The following is a 17,056-nucleotide window of genomic DNA, read 5'->3' on the forward strand; positions in this document are numbered from 1 at the left end:
TTCACAGCTAGAGAGGAAAAATCCATGCCTTCAGAGCTTCAAAAGACAGATGACTCTCTTTTTAGGGGCTGATGCAGTTGGTGACTTTTAAGTTGAAGTCAATGCTCAGTCACCATTCCAAAAATCCTAGAGCCCTTAGGAATTATGCTAAATCTACTCTACACAGTGCTCTACAAATGGAACCACAAAGCCTAGATGACAGCACATCTGTTTACAACATGGTTTACTGAATATTTTAAGCTGTCTGTTAAGATGGCCTCACTATTTAGAAAATAGATTCCTCTCCAAAATCTGCTCATTGACAATATACCTGGTCATCCAAAATCTCTGATGAAAATGTACAAGATTAATGTTGTTTTCATGCCTGCTGACAAAACATCCATTCTGCAGTCCATGGATCAAGGAATAATTTTGACTTTGGATTCTTATGTAAGAAACACATTTTTGTTAGACTATAGCTGCTATAGATAGTGACTCCTCTGTTGGGTCTGAGTGAAGTAAATTAAAAATCTTCTGGAAAGGATTCACCAGTATAGACACCATTAAGAATGTTTGTGATTCATGGGAAGAGGTCAAATATCAACATAAACAGGAATTAGAAGTTGATCCCAACCCGCACGGAGGACTTTGAGGGGTTTAAGACTTCAGTGGAGGAAGTATCTGCAGATGTGGTGAAACAGCAAGAGAACTGGAATCAGAAGTGGAGCCTGGAGATGGGGCTGAATTGCTGCAATCTCATGACAAAATTTTAATGGATGAGGACTTGCTTCTTAGAGAAGAGCAAAGAACGTGGCTTTTTCGTATGAAATCTACTCCTGGTGAAGACGTTGTAAAGATTCTTGAAATGACAACCAAAAATTCAGAATATTATATGAACTTAGTTGATAAAGGAGCAGCAGGGTTTGAAAGGACAGGCTCCAATTTTGAAAGATGTTCTACTGTGGATAAATGCTACCAAACAGCATTTCATTCTACTAGAGAAATCATTTCTGAAAGGAACAACCGGTGTGGCAAACTTCACTGCTGTCTTATTTTAAGAATGTGCCTTCAACATTCAGCTAAACTTTCAGCAACCACCACCCTAATAAGTCAGCAGTCATCAACATCAAGGCAAAATCTTCCACCAGTAAGAAGATTGTGATGTGCTGAAAGCTCAGACAGCAATTAACATTTTTAGCAATAAAATATTTTTAAATTAAGGTATATACATTATTTTTTTAGACATGATGCCATTGTACACTTAACAGACTACAGGACAGTGTAAGTTTAACTTTTATAGGTACTGGGAAACCACAGCATTCATTTAATTCCCTTTACTGCAGTGGTTTGGATCTGAACCCTCAGTATCTCCAAGGTATGCCTGTATCCATTTTCTTCACTACTTGTAAATGAATCTTTACATCACTTCCACACTTATGCATCTTTCCTGGTCTGCATCACAAATTTAGCAAATACCTAACTTCTGAGAATTGTATTCAAAATCCCACAATATATGCCGAATTACTTTCTAATCATAATTCCCACTATTCTGGAACACCTTTTAGGCTGAAGGAGCAAACAGCACCCAGACCATAACTCAACCAACATTTATGGAACAAAATCTTGAGTAAGAAACTGAGACCTAAGTTCTATATCTGGTAGAATGAGAATCAGACTAGATGAGGTCTAATCTTGCCATACCAACTCATTGCAGTGCCCTATATAACACAGCTATTCAGTTATGCCTGCTGAAATAAAACTTTGTACCATCTCTGGACAAATGATCAAAACAATAATTACTTTGATTTGTCAAAAGATTACTGTCCTTAACATGTGGAATTCGTAAACATTTTTAATTAGTGAAAATGAATTATATAATAATATCGATATTGAATGATTAAAAATTGTTCTTTTTAATTGGTAAATCCAATTACACTGGGTTCCTGATTCAGTTGAACTATTATTTGTGTATATGCGTGTAGGAAGTGGGTTACTAGGTATTTTAACAGCTAGTTGGCAGAGGGGTCATCCATGAACGAATAAAGGGGGATAGGATTTACATCTCATCTCTTTAGTGAGGGCACGTACACATGGATCCAGACTTCATTTAGGCATAACGAGGAAGATTTTTATGATTGCAGTTATAAAAACAACTAAGTTTTTTTTTTTTTTTTTTTAACTGAGTCTACTTTAAAAAGTGAGGTGAGATACTGAGATTATAAACGGCTTTATCATTTCTTATAAGATAGCACAAGCATGTGCCTTGGGGCTAAACTGACCATGGATACAATGCTTCTGAGAGCTTTCTCTTGGGAAGGCAGAAAGAGGAAAACAAAGTATCTTAAAAACAAATCAGAAAAACCTGAATATTTCCAACTGTATAATTTGTGCTGTCATTTTCAGGTTAATCTTTTCCAGAAAACCATGCTCCCAGCCAAAGGAAGTGTGCTAAGTGCAACTGAGATTCAAGTTACTGACCAGAGCTGCCAAGGCATTTGTGCCTGCATATTTTCAATCTGCACCCCCCCCTTTTTTTTAAAGGAACTAGCTCTAATGGAGAAATCTGTGGTTCAAATGCCCAGAAAACCCCTCATGCTCGCAATAAAATCTTTTAAGTGCCTTCTGCCAATATTTAATTCATTATTTTGAGAACAAACCTTAACATTACCAAATACTTTTCTTTCAAATTCACCTACTAAACATTTCTACATAGTAACTATTGAGATATAGATGGAAATTATGATTGTAAAACATTTCTCAATTTTAGTAGTAGTTACATATTCATGAAAATAAAGAATATTAAAATAGAGTATCAGGAAACATTTTTCCATATATTTATGTATTCTAATTAATTCTGAGATGTAAGCAAATGACCATTTTGTCTCAACTTACTAAAAGCAATTTTAAGAGCTAAAATATCTGTAATAAGTAAAATGAAGCTTTCAGTGATCAATTCAGTGACTCACAGCACTTTAAACACCAGCACACTTGAAACATCTCACATCTAATAATTTTTTATTTATAACATATTGATCTCCCCCAATGGACTCCATATATTTGTTAGAGGAGTTTTCTTTCATTTGCTTCCTAGGATCTAATCTAGAACCTGCATAAATGCTAGCTGACTCACTGACTGAATGAGTTAAAATTATACAAGAGTCTGTGACATAAGGTCTTTGTACCAGAAAAAGGAGCATGGACCACTGTCTCCAAGCAGGTTTTGAGCATTAATAAATCTCATTTCCTGTATTAGAGATTTATAAAATAGTCTTGGGAAACTTTTTGGATTATCAGTGAAAATGCAGAGACTATTTGTAATATTAAAAATAAGTACTGTTTTAATATCTTGTAACTTCAAAGGCTTGTTTTGATCATATATGACAATAGCACTCAAAGGTCATGACATCTTCCTATATGATTCATTAAATGAAACAATGGCTTTTTAATTCCTTGACAATATTTGACTTTCCTGTCCCAAAATAGAGTTTAAATAACAAATGTTTGGTTCCTATCATCCTGTAAGTAGGGTTTTTCCTTCATTGCCATTTCCTTCCAGTCTATGTAGGCAAAGTAGGCAAACAAATCTTTCTTAAACCAGGCTAATATTGATGAGGGAACAATAAGTAAATTAGTCAGAAAAGAATATTTAGTATGTCTTCAAGATATTGGCAGTATATACCAACATGATATTTTCATTTCAGTATTAAAGCACTACTTGCTGCCTAATAGGCCTCTAAATGCAAAGTATTTGCCACAGAAAGCCTTATTCTCTAGGTTTAACTTAAAAAAAAAATTTTTTTTTGTAATCTTGGTTTGTAAAATCCAATTAGCTGTAACAGAACCCTACAAACTCCACAGCTTTAGCTACCAGCAAGCCAGGCGCCTTGGGTCTAAAACTCTCTGCTCAGTCCATATTCCTCAAAAGTTAACCCGAGTTCCTTTTAGAAAATTGTATTTGTCCTGAGCTACTAATACAATCAAAGGAAAGATAAACATGAACAGGGGAAGCAAGACTTTAAATACTGAAAATGCAAAACTGAATTAAAACTTCTAAGATAAGAAATCAGCTCAAGTATGATGCACATATACTCAACAGCATGAACTTCAGTGTTGGCTTAGAAAAAGCCTTCTGACAGTGTCTTAGATTGTGATGACTGTTGAATTGCTACAGCCTTTTAGATTGGTAAATTCTATAAGAATAAGCAGAAATTTTCCAAGTTATGCTGCTTAACAATTAGGAATATATAGGCCAATTTAAATCCAGCTTCCATGAATACTAAAACTGGGACTTGTCTTATTGTGTTCAAAGACCTCAAACCATCAGACACAGGCATCTCTTCAGAAACTAAAAATCTGACTTTTTGCTACTGTAACAATCTAAAATAAATACCCAAACATCTGGTGTGTGGTTTTGGGGTTCAGGGGCACACATTTAAATTACTCTCTCTTTTTTGTTCTAACACTAGCCAGAAAGGAAGATATGAGGTTCAGGTTCAGGCACTTGAGGATGTTTACATGTAGCTGGAACCAAGTAATAGGAAACTACTCCATTATCCTTGCCTCACTAAAAACAGTTAACAAAGTTTTTATGTCCCCAAAGAAAACAAACAAGAACATCGACAAAATCCACATTAAAAGCTGACAAATAAAGGTTGTTTCAGTGGTTGCTCAAGAACTATTCATTTGCTTGTGGGTCTTATTAAGCTTTTCTCCCCTGAAGGCCCACCCAATAAAGTAATGTAGCTACTCTTAACTGTTCCTGCAGCAGAGAAATTTCCAGTCTCTATTAACAACCAAACCACAGGTTCTCTCTAGAACTCTAAACTATTTCAACTCTTGGAAATGGGGGTGGTATTAATGGAATGAGATGTATAAAAGCCTTCTTTAAAATAAGTGAAAAAAAAAAGAATCTGTGAGAGCCATCTTCGATATGACCCCCAATTATCCCCACCTCCTAGAATCATATGCCCTTGTAGTGCCATCTCTTATCATACCAGGGTTGGTCTATGTGACCAACAGAATGTGGGAGAAGTGATGATTATAACAGATTGTAGCTTCTGTTATTTATTTATTTATTTATTTATTTATTTATTTATTTATTTGCTTCTGTTTTAGACTCTGTTTTTCCCTTTTCATGTATCATTCTCACTGGTGGAAGGGAAAGCCAGTGGCCATATTGTGGGCCTATGTGGTAAGAGAATGAAGACCCAGTCAATAGTCAACAAGGAGCTGAAGTCTGCTAACCACCACATAGGTGACCTTGGAAGATCTCTGAGTTGAGCTTTCAGTTGATGGGCAGCTTGATTATAACCTCATGAGAGGTCTTGAGCCAGAACTCCCAGGTAAACTTAAGCTGCCCCTCAATTTCTGACCCACAGATATTATGAGATGATAAATGTTTGTTAAATGTGTTAATCTACTAAATTTTGGGGTAATTTGTTGTTATACAACCTTAGGTAACTAATGTAAATTCCAAAAGACAGAGAGAGTTCCTGCAACAAGTAGAAGATTGCTCCAAGAAGTCAAAGAGTGAAGAATTTAGCAGAAAGTTACATAAAGCTCTGAGGTCCCTTCCTAATAACATTATATACAGTATTCTCCATTAGTACAAGAAATGCATTCATGGCAGTAGATGAGAGAACGGGTACAACTCAGATTTATAGAAAACTGATAAAAAACAAAACAAAATTGAAAGGATTAAAACACTTGATTCTCCTGCAGGAACAGGTTCCTGTTTTGATTACAAAGGAGCCCTGCTTAAAATAACTATCATAAAGGACACTTGCTGCCTAAGAAGCCAATGGCAGGAAGCTACAATAAAGAACACTGAAGGTGGCCTGACAGAAGAGGATTCCTCCTGGAAGTGGATCAGAGAAAGGCTAAAAGAAGAGCTGTCCTAGGAAATGAGTGGGATGTAAAGTGAAGAAAGCACAACAAGCAAGGAGCAGGTATTCAAACCTCTTAGCCAGGGTTCTTCCCGGGGTATCTGACACCGCCCACCCCACCCCCTCTCCCCCCAACTCTGGGAGTACTAAGCAGACTTAGTGGCAGTGGCAGGATACCTTTCCTCTCCTGGTCAGTAGTGTGGTCCACTGGGAGAATTAAAGTTAATGAATGAGGAGAAGTGGTGCTATAAAATTCAAATATTTTATCTTGACGCATTGTTAACTGTAAAGTTGTCTTAAAGGGACATACCAAAAAAATTAAGCATACTACATCTACCTTCTTCCACTTAATACTGGGTTGATTTTACTGCCGTATACAAGGCAAACGTATCAGACAAACAATATGTGTCAAAATGCAACCCAAACTGAGATACAGACCGAACTACAGAAATTGCCACAGTTAGATCTGTGGTCTAGCCAGCGTTTTATGGTCAGCAGGGGCCCCAAGAGAATCTATCATGAGAGGATAGGCATGTTTTCATTGACATCAAATCCTATTGCCTATGACTCAAACCATCCAACTACTCAGCTTTTTTTCTGACTTACAGCTTCTATTTTCCAGGGACTAGGAGACAGATAGCCAAGTTTATAAATATGTGTCTGTTAGCAGAATCAAACAGGCAAAGCATAGAGTCTATTGAGGAATGTTGTGAAGGGATACTGAATCGGAGAATCCTGTACAAATGAGATTTTATCATTGTCAATTAGGTGAGGAGTGGGGGTCCAAGGGTACAAAACAAAGGCTACATAGGCTGGTAATTTCTTCATAGGTTTTTTTTTTCTGCCTACATTGGTTTTAAATCACTATTTCTATTCAACATCTTCCTGGAGGTCCCAGCTAGAGAATTAGGGAAGACATGGAATAAAAGGTATAATGACTGCAAAGGAAGAAGTAGAAACTAACATTATTTGCATTTGTGATGACTGATGAAATACACAGTAAATCCAGAAATATCTATAGATAAAATTAACAAGTCAATTTGGCAAGTTTGCTGGATATGGGTCGATACAGTTTTCCCGTATCGTAGCAACAAAAATCAGAAAATTAAAAATTAAAAACATCATTTACAATAACATACATACATAAAGATCAAATAACTAGGAATATATCTAAAGAATAAATATTTAAAAGCTCATCATTGAAAACCATTAAAACACTTAAAATAATTGTTAAGACTTAAATAAATGACTCTGGTCATAAATTAGGAGATATGATAATATCAAACTGTCAATTCTCCCCAAAATGATTTACAGATTCAATGCAATGAGTCAAAGTGTCGGGAGATTTTATTTATTTACTTATTTATTGGTGGAAATTGACAAGCTGATTCTAAAATTTATATGGATATTTGAAGGACCTACAGTAGCAAAGGCAATCCTGAAGAACAAGCTGGAGGACTTATATTAAACTAGCTATCCAGACTGTCTATGACATGGTCATTCTTGAAACTGTATGATGTCACCACCAGAAATTTCATCCCAGACCCAAAGTACCCAATTCACTTCTCACATGTTAGCTAGTTTAATTCATTTTCCCTCTAAGTATTTATCTGTGATCTACATAACCTAAACAGGTACAGTATTGGTTTAAGTCACATCTTAAAAGCTAATGTATAATGGCATCTTACATACCTCATGAACAATCATTAAATCCGTGTTAATTCTTTTTTTTCTAGCTAACTTTTTCATCTTTTCTATGAAATAAGAAACAGCTTGAGATTAAGTTTAATGTAGCTTCTCTAATAAATATTGTATTTTTTAAAAATAGAGAATGCTTCTTATTCTGAAAAACTATAAGGACTGATTATAATGTAAGTCCTTTCCTAAGATAATTTTTGAGGGGAATATCTTACTAGATGTTAACTAGACAGATATGATACATTATGTACTTGAAAAAAATGGACATTTGCCCGATTCTTTGCAGAGAAACATCCAAGGATGCAAAATTGAATAAATCAGACATTTTTATCTATAGCTGAAAGGCAGGGAAAAAGGAGACTAAAACTTTGGCCACATATATATATTTTTTAAATCTCCCAACGCAACTAATATCCCAGAAAGGAAAAGTGCAATTCAGAATACACTAGTAACATGCAGAAAACATAGGCAGCACTGCTTTTATGAAGTAATTCCCGTATTTTATGGGTAAGTGACCAAAACCGTAAATATTCCTCCTCTAACGTGGATCAACTATAAATCTCAACAGGCTTTTAAACTCCATTATTATTTGTTCTGTTTAACTGCCAGTTCAGACCCCACAAATACAAAGACAACTGTTCACAGACCAGCGTTTCTGGGCCTACTCCAGAGACAGCGTTCGATACACTGGAGGGTTCTGCCTGTTTTGAAGCTTGTGGCCTGAAATTACTTTTCTTCCTGGCAGTAATTCCAAGTCCAGCAATATTTTTAACATTAAAAATAACTCCCTCACTACATTCCTTGAAATTTCTACAATAACTGTTCTATTTTATACTCTAATTTTAAATAATTCATTTTGTAATGAGAAACTTTGTTATGAAGCTAGCTCTATTTGAACTTTGCATAAAACCTGTCACAGACCCTTTTGTAGGAATTTTCCTTTTGGATTAGCTGAGTTGATAAACATCAATTTCAAGATACCTTATAATTATCTTACCAAAATCTGGAGGAGACTCATTCACAGTAAACTCAAGGGCATCTTAACAATATTAGAACTAGCTTAGACTCCACAGGCCTCTAATGACAATCACAACCAAAATCACCATCAAGAAACAAGTATTTATCCTAATATTTTTGTATTTATCCTAATTATTTATTCATCTGTATGACCTAGGTAATATCATAACCACTCAAATCTGCTTAATCATGTTATTATTTAGAGTTTGTTCTGTGAATCATGGATTAAGAAAAAATAACCAGGGGCATCTGTCTGGCTCAGTCAGAAGAGCATGTGACTCTTGATCTTGGGGTCCTGAGTTCCAGCCCCACGTTGGGTGCAGAAATTACTTAAATAAATAAGAACTTAAAACCAACAAACAAGTAAATAAATAAATGTTGCCATGAAAAACTGCATGTTCCCACATAGCTCGTAAGCTGTTTGAATGAGTGCTCGAATTTTTCAGAGTTATCTTTTAATAGCTAATATGATCACAGACATTATTAGAAATATGCTAATGGATATACGTATAAACATTAAGTACTGCATAATTATGGAAGTCTCCTTTGGCATCAATCCCTCTAAATGTATTTGTATAAATTTCCAAATATATCGTCTCAATCCTAAACGCAGTTTTCAAAGTAAGCGAACTAGATAACCTCATTTTATTGTCTGCCTTGGACAAAAAGACGTAAGCTCAGGTGCTTCAGCCCACAGCACAAAGGGAGTGTTCTAAGAATAAAAAGGGGGAAACTAAAAAAAAAGGGGGGGGAATTCAGGAGGACCTAGGCCTTATATTTTAGAAAGAGAAGAAGAAAAATACCTCAGTTCTTCACCGTCACTCAACTTTGCCAGTGATTCCATTCTTGATAGACTCACTTACCTATGGCACTTTTTAAAAATTCAGATTTTGAAAATGATAGTCTGAACATGTGTTTATCTTTAAACTTCCTCTCCAAATCCTACTAAAATGACAATTAAGAAATTAAAAAAGCATAAACCCTTATGAAACAGAAAGTGAGTGGGGAGTAAGTAACAAACATTTAGGCTATGGAAAGGAGAAATCTTAATATCTTAAGGGTAGTTATTCATAAAATCCTATAAAGACTCAGGAATTGGAGGTATCCCTGAAAATATCAATGAGGAAGGATACTAAACAGAAAAATGTTAAAGTCTGTGGAAGAAACAATTAGAGCTTAAGATCCGTAACCCTACTCCATATAGCAAGAACACTCCCCCTCTCCAGTTGCACAGAAGATGGGAAGTTTACTCTTCGGAGAAAATGAACCAGGAAGGTTCTTGGCACAGTGGGAGCAGGGGTGAAGCATCATACTGGATATAAGAGATTATATGAAAGTCCATTCTTTTGTTGATAAAGTATAAAGTGCACTGTGCTTAGCAAGAGAAGGAAAAACAGGGAAGATGTTTATATTTATTCCACGAAGCAGATCACAAATTATGGTCCGTTCACCACATTCATCAACCTCTATTCTAGAAAGAGCTTATGGAAATGACAGAAAGTCTAATAAATCTCTTTACTATAGAAAATTTCAATTCCCTACTAAAGTCATGTTTGTTAAAGCAAGTTTTGGCAAGCTATGTAGCAGCACAGTATGATGAATGGAAACCCCGTATGAGTCTGGGACAGAGAGACCCACAACATTCTAACTGGGTACCAACAGAAATGTTCACATTTGATTGTCTAGTCCTAAAATTCTCCTTCTTTCCCTATCATCACCACCTCCATGATTATTTCTTTAAAAAGAATAATCTAAATTACATTTTAATTGTATATCTACCAAAGAAAATGTGTGAGAAAAACAAATTATGACATAAAGCTCTTCCAGAGTACAAAGATCTACCCCTGCAGTATTTAGACAGCTTGGATTTTTTAACTGGTCTAATAACTTTCTATGCTATAAATATTGAAAGATTTTACAACAGTCTGGGTCAGAAGGAAAAAAGAACACCAGAACCCATACATAAAGCATGCCATCATAAATCTGGAGAAATTTATAATATCATTAAAGCATTAATATTGTGTGTTATTCTAGCTGAAACTCTGTACTATTTGTAAAAGAAATCCTCTTGATAAAATACATCAATGTCGAGTTATTATTTACTCACTGGATGTATTTACTGGTGGAGTCATATGCGCCACTGCTCCTAGGGCTACCCAACACTATCCCTCCATATTTAACTTTTTTTGCCATTGACTCCTACCACCAAGCCTGAGAGCTCCAGATCAAGGTCACAGACCTTCTCCCTCAGCCACATCATAACGGTCCAACTTGGCTTCTTTATGTTGTCCTTCTGCCACCTTCACAGCAACAGCTCGGCAAATGGCCCCAAACTTCCTGTCCAGAGAGCGAACCCCTGCCTCTCTGGTATACCTGTCATCAAAGGAAAGTATTTTATTTTTGGCTAAATACCACCTGTAAAAATAGACAGAAATAATATGATTAACATTTACACTAATGAAACAGTACACATTTAAAAGTTCATTATATTTTCTTAAGTAATAACTTCCTTGCATTTAAAAAATTCCTCCTTAAAGGTACTGTTATTTTTTAAAATATTCAGATATATTTTCAGCTATAACCTTCCCCTTTATAGGGACTTTTATCTTCAACTATTATCCTATACTTAAAAATGAATCCTTGGTTCTTCAATTTATACTGCCAAAGTAAATTTGGCAGCATGTAAAACATCATTTACTCCTTGATGATACATGTAAGAGCTTTCTTATGCAAAATTTGTCAATTTAAGAAAATTCTAGATGAATTTATTACACTTGAAATATAGCTGAAAGAAACAGAAAAATAAAACTTTTTTCCCAACTAAAGCACAAATTAATCTTAGACAGAAATTTAGTTTTCACTAGGAACTGTGCTTGTCACCTCTATTCAGTATATTTTCTTTGAGACTTCTAAAGAAGGGAAATATGCTGATACAAGCATAGTGAATCTGTGGAGATTCTAAATGTGGTTAAGCAGAGCTTTCTTAAAAAAACTTAAGTTAGACTCAAATTCTATAAGCCTCTTCACAAACCATTATATAACACAACCATATTTGGTCACCCAGCTTTGGATAGATTTGAATGGGTAGCATCAGGTAGAGAATATAGATGTACCTGAAAAACTGGATTTGATTAGACAGACACATATTCTAGACTTTAGGGAATCAGATTTCAAAAGTTCTGAGAAAAGTAAAAAACTCTTGGCAAAACACTCTAAAGTAAAACTCATTTCAATCCAAAGGATAGGAGGCAATCAGCATAAAGTCCATTATTACACAACTGCATATAATTTCAGTAAGGAAGAAAACAGAGAGGCATGTTAAAAATAAACAAACTAACATGTAAAAACAAAAGCAAAAACCCAGTGTAGCTTCCTAGACAACTCGCTGATGAGCTCAGATTAAAGGGTCTGGACAAAAGATGAAAGAACAGAGATTGAGGAAGTTTACAGGGGAATGACATGAATGTGCAGAAATGGTACCAGGAAGTTCGGGAGAAACTTCCAGAAATAATAACATCCACAACAACATAAATGAAATACTGTTTGTTTGTTTAAAGTGGTCAATAATGAGTCAGGAGCTAATGTAGATACCAACATTAACAGCTGACTGAAAGAAACTAGACACAACAACCCTTTTTTAGTATTTTAAAATCAAAAAGGGAAGAATCACCAGTATTCAATAAAAAGTGGCTGATGTTTCCTACATGAGCATGAAGATACTATATATGCCAATTTCCAGAGGACCTAAAACTAATGATAATCCAGATGAAAATGAAGTCCATTTGCTGCAATGGTAGCTGGAACCAATAAAATATATGTAATTGCAAACTTCTACATTTGGGTTTAATAAAATTCAACACTGCCCTATAAGTACAGAATGAGACCAAACTCAGCAGAAATTTGTATGAAAAACAACTGAAGATGTTCGGTATCTGTAGGCACAACAGGCAAGAGAATAACCTAAAAAAGCTAAGAGTCATGAGATACAGTCATAAAAAAACATAATCAAAATAGGAAAGCTGGTGGTCTTACACCATCAATTCCTCAGGCCACTTGTGAAATACTGAGTTCCACTCTGGGTGTTTCATTTTAAAAGGGACACTGGTTTCACAGGCAGCACTCAGAGATGACTAATTAGAAAGGTGAAAGTCTTGAGAGTGGGTAACGAGGAATGGTAAAGAGAACAGAAATGTTTAGCTTGAAAAAGAGAACATTTATAGGAAGTGGATCTGATTTTTTTTTTTAATGCCAGAAGGGCTATACAAGGGAGGGATTTACCTTTAGATTCCAGATGCTCCTATAGGGCAGAACTAGAAAAATTACAGGGAGGTGAAAATAAAGATTATTTTGTAACAATTTATTTACTTACCTATTTGTAGACCGCAGTGAGCCCTCTAGCACTGGAGGAACTCAACAGGCTAGTTATGGGGACACACACACACACACACACAACTAGATGAGATCTAAGAACACCCTCCCCCCGAACATTAGGAATCCAGGACTATGACACACAAAAAGATGAAAAACACATCAAAAGATGAAAAACTATAATCTAATCTCAGTAAATTACTAAATAGCCAACACTGCTTGGAGTAGCAAATACCTGTACTGTTTTTAAAAATATTGAAACTGTTCACAGACATTTCCTAATGTCCATAAGCTTTTAATATTTGATGTTTTGAGCTAACATATATATTAAAAAGAAATAGTTCCTCAAGCAACAACTGGGAAATACATATAATGATTACTTTTCAAAGTCAGTATTATTTCAATCCAGATATTTTTTTTCCTCTCACTCATATTTTACAGATGGGGAAGCTATCAAAAAGGTTAAGTGATTTGTTGAAAGTTACCCAAAGGCATTGGGGTGTTATCTGGAATAATATTATTGTTGGAAGACTTCGGCATATAAATCACCTAATTTATTTCTCCTGGCATTATCCAGGCAATGAATCACAAGTTAAGAAAAGGAACTCCCAGGTCAGATCTAGTCTTACTGTTTTATGTATAAATTTAAATAGACTTCCAAATAGACTTCCATAAGAAGGCTGGCTTAGATCAAAAAGCAGTCTGACTGGCCAAACTCTAAGTCAAAGATCAAAATGGTGAGATACTTTGCTTCTCCTGAAAAACAGCAGTTACTGTGAGAGGGCCGCATGAGGAGCATTTGGCAGCCTGACACAATTCGCCAGATGATGCAATGGATCTGTAACGCTGAGCCAGGAAAACTGTAAGAGGCTGTTGCAGATATAAATTCTCAACAGGGTATATTTTCCATTCAAACATGCAATCTATAAATCAGACGAAGCAATACTCTACTCAGATAATTTACATCCTGCTTGCTACAGGCTTAAGGACTTGGTAGCTAACTCAGGAAAGCACCCTCTATTGTTCCAGTGTTAATTCCGAAGATGAAAATTGTTAAGGATATTTAAAATCTCTCAAAGAGAAGAAAATCTGAGTAACTTAAGACAGGTGTTTGAAAGTAGCAATGCACTTCTTAAGAGAATTTAACTTTTAAGATCCTGGGGCATATAGGGTGTCTCAATATTTTCCTTGTTTTTGGTTCTCAATTTATCAAATGAATCCTGTGCACTGCTCTTGTGAAAAAGCTAAAATTCTGGCTCAGCTAAAGTCCTCAGCTATGAAGACACTCTAAGCTCTTTCTGTCTGAATTTCTGTATAATATTGAGCCCTGTGTAGATCAAGTTATGGAGGGACACCTGGGTGGCTCAGTGGCTGAGCATCTGCCTTCAGTTCAGGGTGTGATCCTGGAGTCCTGGGATGGAGTCCCACATCAGGCTCCCTGCATGGAGCCTGCTTCTCCCTTCTCCCTATGTCTCTGCCTCTCTCTCTGTGTCTCTCATGAATAAATAAATAAATAAAATCTTTAAAAAAAATTTAAAAAAAGATCAAGTTATGGAAATGCTTGCTGGGATTCTGGTGGAGAGAAAGGAATGGTTGCTGTGAGTTGCCAGTAAAATTGTCCCTTTTTTCTTTTTATACTCAAACAATGAGAGGCCTCAGGACGGTTGACTAACCTGGTGATGATGTCAAGAGTAGTAACCTGTGGGATCTGAATCTGCTGAGGAGTCAGTCCATGCTGTTCCAGTTGCTTTGGGATCAAGTGCCTGTGGGCAATCTCAATTTTCTCCTCTTGTGTATACCCTAGGGAAAAAAGTGATCTTATTTTGTAATTATTCACACAGCTTCCATAGTGCCACTTTAAAAAAAAAAAAATGAATCAAATGCAGATTCAATGGATCTTGGACTTAGAATGAATTTATTAAGTTTTACTTCAACGAAGATTATAATCAGAATAAAAAATTTAATCTCCAATTAAATTGTTAAAATTTCCAATTTGTCCGCAAACAAAAAAAGCATTTACTAAGCACAGCTTTGAAAGTCTCTTGATTAAATAATATCTCTCTTAAAGAAGAGGAAAACTCTTAATCAAATGTCTAAGATAATTCTCTCCTTAACTCAAATGTGAGTTTTTATTATTTAATAGGCAAATAATACATCTCTTCTCTTTAGCATGATTTGATACCTAACCGCAACAACTTAAAACAACAAGTAAGTAGAATCCCAGGGCAAGAGCTGCAAGGGAGCTATTTGCAGAACTCTGGCTATAAATTTAAGTAACAAAACAGAAACTAAGATGTCCTCCTAGAAGTTTTTTCCCCTCTACATGTTGGAATTATACATATAATTTATATAGTTAAAAGACTTTATGTTATTTATTTAAAAACCTCATGAGTATAGATTTACTTTGTCTTTAAATCCCATAGGACAAAATTTTCCCTAAACAAAAGGCCCCCTTTCCATTCAACAAGCACAAATAAAAAAGGTGAACTGATAAGACAGCTTGTAAGTAGAGTAAGGAAATAAAAATGCCAAAAAAGTAGAAGACAGGATAACCAAACCTACAGGAAGAGACTGGCATCATATGTCCACCCATGTAGCGGCTGTCCTGTGTCAGTGTTTTATAGATTCTCTGCCTTAATTGGGAATTTCCAGGCAATTAGATCTCTTATTTATTTTAGTCTTTTTTTTTAATATTTTATTTATTTGAGAGAGAGAGAGAAAGAGAGAGAGAGAGAGTGCACAAGTAGGGAGGAGGGGCAGAGAGAGAAGCAGACTCTCACTGAGCAGGGAGCCCAATGCAGAACTTGATCCCAGGACCCTGAGATTGTGAGCTGAGCTGAAGGCAGACACTTAACTGACTCAGCCACCCCAGTGCCCCTATTTTAGTCTTATAAATATGCACAAAGCAATTTTTTACTCTATCATATTTTTAAAATAAGTATTAAAAACTAAAAGGCTTACAGATAACTAAGAAATGCAATAATCATTCACTTGATAGTAGAAATTTATTTCAGGTTAATATGAAATACCTATTTAGTTCATATTTAGAATCAAAAAATATATTGATTCTTCCTATTTTCATTATAACAAATACCCACTTACATTTCATCTCTTCTAGGGAAAAATAATTTTAAGTAATTAAAAGAAGGAAAATAATCATAAACAGGTTTATTTAGTGTTAGTAACTAAAGGACTTTATTTTACACACTCCAGTGAAGGAGAAAACATGATTAAAAAAAAATAGGGAAAAAAAATAGGGAACTACTTGACAGAAATAACTAAAAAGAAGACATAGTAAAAAGTTTAAAATCTTATAGACAAGAGGGTAAATTGACCATGTAAAGATCTATTTTTGGTTTGAAGATACTCATTTTGAAAAAAAATATATTTTTATATATTTGTTTAAAAATGGTTTCAAAGAAGAATGTCTTATTTTCTAAGACACTGGAAAACATTTTTTTTAATGCTAAGAATGTCTTAATGCTAAATTAAGTCTGAAATTGTTATGCAAACTTTATTCTTGGTATCTTACAGAACACATACATAATCCTGTATGTCATGGCTAAAACAAAGTTTTGTTGTTCCAGACTTTGAATTTACATAAAAGCTGGTTTTTAACAGACTTAGAACTTTGAAGATCATATACTGGCAAATCAATTTTTTATTCAAACTCCACTGCAGAACTTAAGAGTTTTGCTTAGAAAGGCAAAATATATCAAATAATGATTTTATTTATGAATCAGGTACCTGGGACCTGAATGATCTCCATTCTGTCCAACAAGGCAGGTGGAATAGTCGCAGTGGTGTTGGCAGTAGCTATAAAAAGAACTTGGGAAAGGTCAAAGGCCACATTTAGATAATGGTCTGTGAAGTTATGGTTTTGTTCGGGATCCAACACCTGTGAGAGAACATAAAAATTTAAATAAATTCAGCAATTCCAATAGAAAGCTAAAACACAAACACATATGATGTATTAGCAAGGTTGATATTTCTGTTCAATACAGTTAGTTTGAGAAACACGAGGATAACACTAAAACCCAAGCACCATTCTTTACATTCCCTGCATTCTAAATACTTAAAAAAAAGAAAAAAAGTTCAATGTCAAAATT

At 35.1% G+C, this 17,056-nt stretch overlaps 1 protein-coding gene and 1 long non-coding RNA gene across 6 annotated transcripts in view; one reads left to right on the forward strand and one right to left on the reverse strand.

Moving 5' to 3' along the window:
* LONP2 (lon peptidase 2, peroxisomal) overlaps nucleotides 1-17,056 on the reverse strand; it is a 94,997-nt gene that overhangs the window by 25,376 nt on the left and 52,565 nt on the right. For all 3 annotated transcript variants that reach the window (XM_077898509.1, XM_077898511.1, XM_077898510.1), the window contains exons 9-11: nucleotides 16,695-16,845; nucleotides 14,621-14,747; nucleotides 10,819-10,952 (exon numbers count right to left, since the gene is read on the reverse strand). In XM_077898509.1, the coding sequence (XP_077754635.1) occupies nucleotides 10,819-10,952; nucleotides 14,621-14,747; nucleotides 16,695-16,845 (412 nt within the window). The remainder of the gene's footprint in view (nucleotides 1-10,818; nucleotides 10,953-14,620; nucleotides 14,748-16,694; nucleotides 16,846-17,056) is intronic.
* LOC144314444 (uncharacterized) overlaps nucleotides 1-17,056 on the forward strand; it is a 49,926-nt gene that overhangs the window by 3,422 nt on the left and 29,448 nt on the right. For 2 of the 3 annotated variants that reach the window (XR_013380317.1, XR_013380319.1), the window contains exon 2: nucleotides 5,701-5,927. This is a non-coding gene — a long non-coding RNA (uncharacterized LOC144314444). Of the gene's footprint in view, nucleotides 1-5,094; nucleotides 5,322-5,700; nucleotides 5,928-17,056 lie in introns of all 3 variants that reach the window. The other variant, XR_013380318.1, reaches the window with a different exon arrangement.

The sequence above is a fragment of the Canis aureus genome, chromosome 5, assembly GCF_053574225.1.
Source record: "Canis aureus isolate CA01 chromosome 5, VMU_Caureus_v.1.0, whole genome shotgun sequence".
Classification (NCBI taxonomy): Eukaryota; Metazoa; Chordata; class Mammalia; order Carnivora; family Canidae; genus Canis; species Canis aureus.